Source organism: Myotis brandtii, unplaced genomic scaffold (assembly GCF_000412655.1).
Source record: "Myotis brandtii unplaced genomic scaffold, ASM41265v1 scaffold4259, whole genome shotgun sequence".
NCBI lineage: Eukaryota > Metazoa > Chordata > Mammalia > Chiroptera > Vespertilionidae > Myotis > Myotis brandtii.
In genome coordinates, this window is record NW_005366311.1 from 150,044 (window position 1) to 156,599 (window position 6,556).

Sequence of the window (6,556 nt, forward strand, 5' to 3'; positions counted from 1 at the left end):
TTTCATTTACTAACCCCAACGTTGTCCAGAGCCACACAGTTACGAAGTGGGGAGTGAAGGTCAGAACCTGGGTTTATCTGATATTAAAATTGGTGCCTAACATTTATTTAACTCAGTTTACTCATCTGTAAATAAGGGGGGAATGATATACATATTTTTTTTAACCTCAATGGACTTAATGATCCAGTATGCAAAAAAGTGCCTAAAACAGTGCCTGGCAAATAGCCCCTCACAAAAGCTTTATACAGATATAAAGAAATCGTAAGTTTATTTTATACAAATGTCACGTAGATGCGTTAAACTTTCTATACACCTATGTTCTCATCATAAGCAATATCATAGGTAGAAAGATGGACCAAAAGGATGTGTTGTCTGGCAGTGTTCACTAAATCATAGATGAAGTGTCTTTATGCACAAAGCATAAACCTAATTGAGTTGCTCGACTGGCAGTGTTCACTAAATCATAGATGAAGTGTTGTCTTTATGCACAAAGCATAAACCTAATTGAGTTGCTGTGAGGATTAAATGAGAATACATAGAGAATATTCAAAACTGCCTAGCGCAGTATGTGCTCAAAATTCGGCCTCTTCCCTGTATCCACCCCCGATCCAGGTCTCAGTGACTAAGGTTTCCTGGCCAAAATGGTAATGGTCATTTTACCCGTCACTCTGCTGTCATTATAACTGACTTTGTAAGAACTGCATTTATCTGTTTAACTTGTTTGTTAAAACCCATCACCTTGTTTGGTTGCTTTTGTTTTCCTATTAGCTGACGCTGGCTGAGTTCTTGTTTCAATTACTGGTGACTGCACCTGAATTTTCCAGCTGCAGAATGTGTAGTGCCTTTACAGGTAAATGAAGATTAAGGCAAGTCATTTAAGTGCTAGTTGCAACATTTAGTAAGTTGTCTGTCTCCATGCAAATAACTGACTCATGAGGGGCACAGTCAGTAGTTCCTCTTGTCAGGAGAAAAGGTAAAAGTAGTATTTATAAGAGAGGGGGGAAAATCATTTTGGGGGTAAACTGATTAGCTTGCAGTTCATTGGAATCATTAATTAATATCAGGCTATTGGTCTTAGAAGTTATGAAGCTAACTTTTGTCAGAGTAGCTAGAGTTGATTAATCTTTTGTCTGCCAAACTCATGTTTGTTCAATGAAGAACTGACTATAAAATATTGGAAAGATTTATGGTTACTATTTAGTTACCAAGATACCTAGAAAGCTGTATTTATATTTGTAAAGTTGTTTGGTAAGAATGCAGTAATAATAAAGGGAGGTCTTGAGGGTTATTTGGTCCAGGCTTGGCTCACCAGTGAAATGTACAGACTTCTCTGAAGGGACTATATTAATTCCTAGAGAGCGGAAATTAAAATCCACCAATCTGTATTCTTTGGTTGCACATTTTCTAAACTCATGTGTTAACCATTCCCTTTCTGGTAATGCTATTCTGTACGTTGATTAGAGCTTTCTTTATAGGCAGAATTGTTTTCCTGCTATTACCTTTTAGTTGTCTTGATTGGATTTAGCTCTTTCCAAATCCCAGGAACCACTTCCTCTTATCTTTCAGATGAAGCATTGAATTACTTATTATCAAAAACATAATAATAACGCAATAATGCATAATATATTTTTCATACGTAAAGACTTTTCAAAATGTTATATATATACATGTATTCATTATGTTAGTGTTTAATTTTTTTGGCTGTTGATCAGAATTTTTCATCTCTTTTGAGTGCTTTATTGCTTTTGTTTAGGTTGGCAATGATGAATAAATTGGAATTAAAGGAAGACAAAGTGCTGGAGGTTCGGTTTGTGGGAGATGATGATGTTCTTAATCACATTCTTGATAGAGAAGGAGGTAATAAGTAATGGTTATAGATTATTTCACTTTTTAAAATATAGCACTCTATTTTGAAACTTTAGCACAAAGTATTTAATCTAGTAAGATTGTAAAAAACTACTTTACTTTTTAGTTTACTCCTTTCAGACTTTATTGAAAATTAAAAATAAGCCGTATCTAATATGAAATGATCAGTAGTGGTGATAATACACTTTCAAGGTTTTATTTTTTTAAACTTAGTTATATAAGTGGAAGAGTGGTCAAATTATATTTTTAACTAATTTGAAATAATTTCATAAAGCAAGTCACTTCACTATTACCTTGATCTTCTTTAATTAAAGAGAAAAATACTGAATTTATTCCCATCCTTTTAGTAATGACAATATAAGTAGTATAATTATTTTACTTATTTAAATGTAATGTTTAGAAAGAATTTGTACCTGTCATGTTCTAATTTCTTGGATGTTCTTATAGGAGCTAAATTAAAAAAGGAGCGACCTCAACTTTTGGTCAACACAAAAAAAATAATAAAGAAGCCGGAATATGATTTGGAGGAAGATGGCCTGGAAGTCTTAAAAGATAAGAACTATGTGGAAGTTTTAGGACGAGATGTTCAAGGTACTTGGGGCGAGAGGGGAATGTATACTTACAAATAGCCAAAATTGCTTTGCAGGATACAATAAGGTAGTTTGGCAGGCTAGGCAATGGTGTGCCATATTATTTTTTTCCAAAAAAAAAATTTTTTTTTTTACTATAAATACACATAACATAAAATTTGCCATCTGTACTATTTTTAAGAGTACAGTTCAGTTGTATTAAATACATTCAAAATGTTGTGCTACAATCACCACCATCCATCTCCAGAACTCTTTTCATGTGGGTGCTATATTAATATATTTCTCATGAGAAATGCATTGCTTCAGGTTTTTTCTCTGTAGTTGAAAAGGTGGGAAGTACTGAGTTTCTATTATAGGTATTTTCTCCACAGTTGTTTTTTTTAAATTGATTTTTAGAGAGAGGAAGGGGGTGAGAGAGAAAGAGAAACATCAGTCAGTTGCTTCTCACACACGCCCCAACCAGGGATTGAAGGATCATGGGTTCGATTCCTAGTTAAGGGCACAGACTTGGTTTGCAGGGTGCGTGCAGGAGGCAGCCAATCATGTGTCTCTCTCACATCCATGTTTCTCTCTCTTCCTCTCTTCCTCCCTCCTTTCCACTCTCTCTAAAAATCAATGGAGCCTGGCTCAGTGGTTGAGTGTCGACCTATGAACCAGGAGGTCACACTTGGATTCCCAGTCAGGCAGGGCCCAAGTTGCAGGCTTGGCCCCCAGTAGGGAGCGTGCAGGAGGCAGTCGACCAATGATTCTCTCTCATCATTGATGTTTCTATCTCTCTGTCCCTCTCCCTTCCTCTCTGAAATCAATAAAAATAAAAAAGTAAAGTTAAAAAAAATAAAATCTGTAAAAACAGTATCATAGTCTGTTGTGTATTTTTTTATTTTTAAATATTTTATGTATATTGTTAAACCTTTATGTAAGGTAGTGATGGGTACAAATTTAAGTTTTTAGTTAAAACTTTGTCCTTTTTTTCTGTTAATTAAATTCAATTTTTTCTAAATACATGTATTTTCTTTCAGAATCTTTGAAAAATGGCTCTGCTACCGTTGGTGGGAATAAAGTTTATTCTTTTCAGAATAGGAAACACCCTGAAAAGATGGCTAAATTAGGTATGTTGATTTTTGTAATCACTATTCACCTTTTCTAAGAAGGTGTGTTTAACCACATTCCCCATTGCATTCCCTAAAAGAATGATGAGGGATGTCATTGTATGTTATTGAGCATACTTAAAGTTATTAGTTTTTGTTTTTATGTGTTCAGATGTCTTCTGTTCTCAGCTAGATTATAAGCTTCTAATAGTAGGAACCCTGTCTTCCTTTTCTTCCCACAACCTCTAGCATAGGTTCTTAACAAGGTTTTGTTCAGTAAGTGAGGCATATTCTGAATTTGTTACATAAGGGTTTTACACTATATATAGAAAACTATGTATATAAAAGTGTTGGTAATGTGCTCTTCTAACATTTTTTTACCCAGGTTACCATTTATACCAATTACACATGAATTACTGATTTTCAGAGAATAAAACATTAAAATTAAACTGTCAAAGAAAATAACATGTGAAAGCACTTTGAAAATCAAGGTGGTCCATAAGCATATGAAATTCTAGGAAGACAGTAAACCCTTGATTTTGTGGACCTCAATTTAACAGACTTCAGATTTAATGAACAAAATTTCCAGTCTATATCTTATATATGAAAATTAACACCCTATTAGTTTTAAAATGCTTTTAACCAAGATTTGCTTATAATAAACAGGTTATATTTTTTGTTATTATTTCACTGTTATTTTTAACAAATTTTAGCGAATAGGTCATATGTTGGAGAAAACACTGTAGTAATTTTGCTGACATAAATAAATACTATATATCTACAACTATAGTCTACATATTGAAATCCAAGAATCACTGTTCATAAACAGTGTTCAGCAAATGATTTGCACGTGATCACACCGCTGCGGTAATTGATTCTGTTGTCCCAGACATTACTTTCTGCAGCAGTTTTAACGGTGCTGCAGATGTTCCCACGTGCATTAAACAGCCCCAGCCCCAGCCGTGTACATTCGTTTATTTGCAGCAACTGGTGAATCACACATGCATTTAATAGACCTATTCAATATAAATTTAAAATTGTAGTAATATATATAGAAAACTTTTCTGTGACATTAAACTTCATATGTACTTAATTTTAATTACACATATGTGTCTACATAAGTAAAAACAGGTGAACTAACCAATTTGTCAATTTTTTAACATACACATTTGGAAAACCTCCTTTATTTATTGTATAACGGATTTTCGGCTTTAACAGACACCCCTTGCCTGAAAATTAGTTCATTATAGCGAGGTTTTCCTGGTAAAATGTATCCTATATATATAAAAGCCTAAGTGATTGTGACCAGTCGCTATGATGCGCACTGACCACCAGGGGGCAGGCGCTCAATGCAGGAGCTTCCCCCTGGTGGTCAGTGCACTCCCACAGCCAATCTCCTGCTGCCAGCCAACCTCCCACGGTCCCTCCCCCTGGCCGGCCCGATAGGCCTGATAGGCCCTGATCGCCGGCCAGGCTGAGGGACCCCACCCATGCATGAATTCGTGCACTGGGCCTCTAGTGATTGTATAAGAGGGTTTATAATCTATCATAAAGCACCAACGTATATTGCTTAAGTGGTATATTTTTATGCCAATGACCATGTAAATGTTCAAGGTCAAGTGAAAAGCACTCTTGTTAGGTATTGACACTAATGAGGAACATATAAGAAGTAGTAAGACCTGTTTCTGGCCCGACTGGAGTGGCTGAGTTGGTTGAACATCATCCTGTGTACTTGAAAGGTTGCCAGTTCAATTCCCAGTTAAGGCACAGGCCTGGGTTGCAGGTTCGGTCCCAGTAGGGGCACGTTCCGATCGATATTTCTCTTTCTCCCTCTTTCTCCCTCTCTTTAATCCTTTGATAAGGGTTTAAAAAAAAAAAAGACCTATTTCTGAAAATAATAGGATTCATTCATTAGTAAAATTCAGTTTTTCTGAAAGGTGTAATATTAAATACATCATTAATTTTTAACCTAACGTACATACAGTAATTTATATTAATTGCTGTGTTTATATACATTAAGAAAGTAAAAGTTTTTAGATCTGTGAAAAATGACTGAATTCTGTAGAGCAGTGGTTCTCAACCTTCTTGATGCCGCGACTCTAACACAGTTCCTCATGTTGTGGTGACCCCCGACCATAAAATTATTTTCGTTGCTACTTCATAACTGTAATTTTGCTACTGTGAACAATATGTAATTATATATGTGTTTTCCGATGGTCTTAGGCAACCCCTGTGAAAGGGTCGTTCGACCCCCAAAGGGGTCGTGACCCACAGGTTGAGAACTGCTGCTGTAGAGTGTCTCTGAGAAACCAGAAAAATGCTAATGTAGTTATTAGAGGGAGGATCAGATAGACACCAAGATCAAAATGAAGCCCTGGGTTAGGGGTGGGGAACCTTTTTTTGCCAAAGGCCATTTGGATATTTATAACATCATTCGTGGGCCATACAAAATTATCAGCTTAAAAATTAGCCTGCTATATTTGGTCAAACATTTAATGAACTCCCCGCTAATGTCTTGGCAGGGCCAGACCAAAAGATTTCTGGAGCCTCATGTGGCTGTGGCAGCCCTACATACCCCACCCCTACCCTAGGGCAGTGAAGCAGGACAAAGACCACTGGAGAAAGAGGAGAACTAATAGTGCAACCCTAGGGAAGTAGTCAAGTAGAAGTTCCCCAAGCAGATCATCAGCATGCCCATAGCCATAGGATATGTGTATGTGCTGCAGGAATCGTAAATATTATGTTGTGCATTTCTGTCATGTCGTGAAAAGATAGTTTTCTGGATAATTTGAGACTAATTATGTTTTCCAACATCTATGTTTAGTTAGGACCTCTGTTTGTTGTGATGCTCTTTAAAGAGCTTCTTTTACTTGTAAGTATTATTGCTAATTGTGTTTACATTTAAATATACCAATAAATAGAACGCCTTCATATATATATATTTTAAATATATTTTATTGATTTTTTACAGAGAGGAAGGGAGAGAGACAGAGAGCCAGAAACATCGATGAG

General features: G+C 35.9%; 1 protein-coding gene across 2 annotated transcripts in view; it reads left to right on the forward strand.

Annotated features, from left to right (window-relative positions):
- The first annotated feature begins 749 nt into the window (after positions 1-749).
- ORC2 (origin recognition complex, subunit 2) overlaps positions 750-6,556 on the forward strand; it is a 24,463-nt gene continuing 18,656 nt past the window's right edge. Inside the window, exons 1-4 of one of the 2 annotated variants that reach the window (XM_005874125.2) lie at positions 750-850; positions 1,754-1,860; positions 2,314-2,457; positions 3,476-3,565. In XM_005874125.2, coding sequence (XP_005874187.1) covers positions 1,761-1,860; positions 2,314-2,457; positions 3,476-3,565 — 334 coding nt within the window. In that variant the 5' untranslated portion in view covers positions 750-850; positions 1,754-1,760. The remainder of the gene's footprint in view (positions 851-1,753; positions 1,861-2,313; positions 2,458-3,475; positions 3,566-6,556) is intronic. The other variant, XM_005874126.2, reaches the window with a different exon arrangement.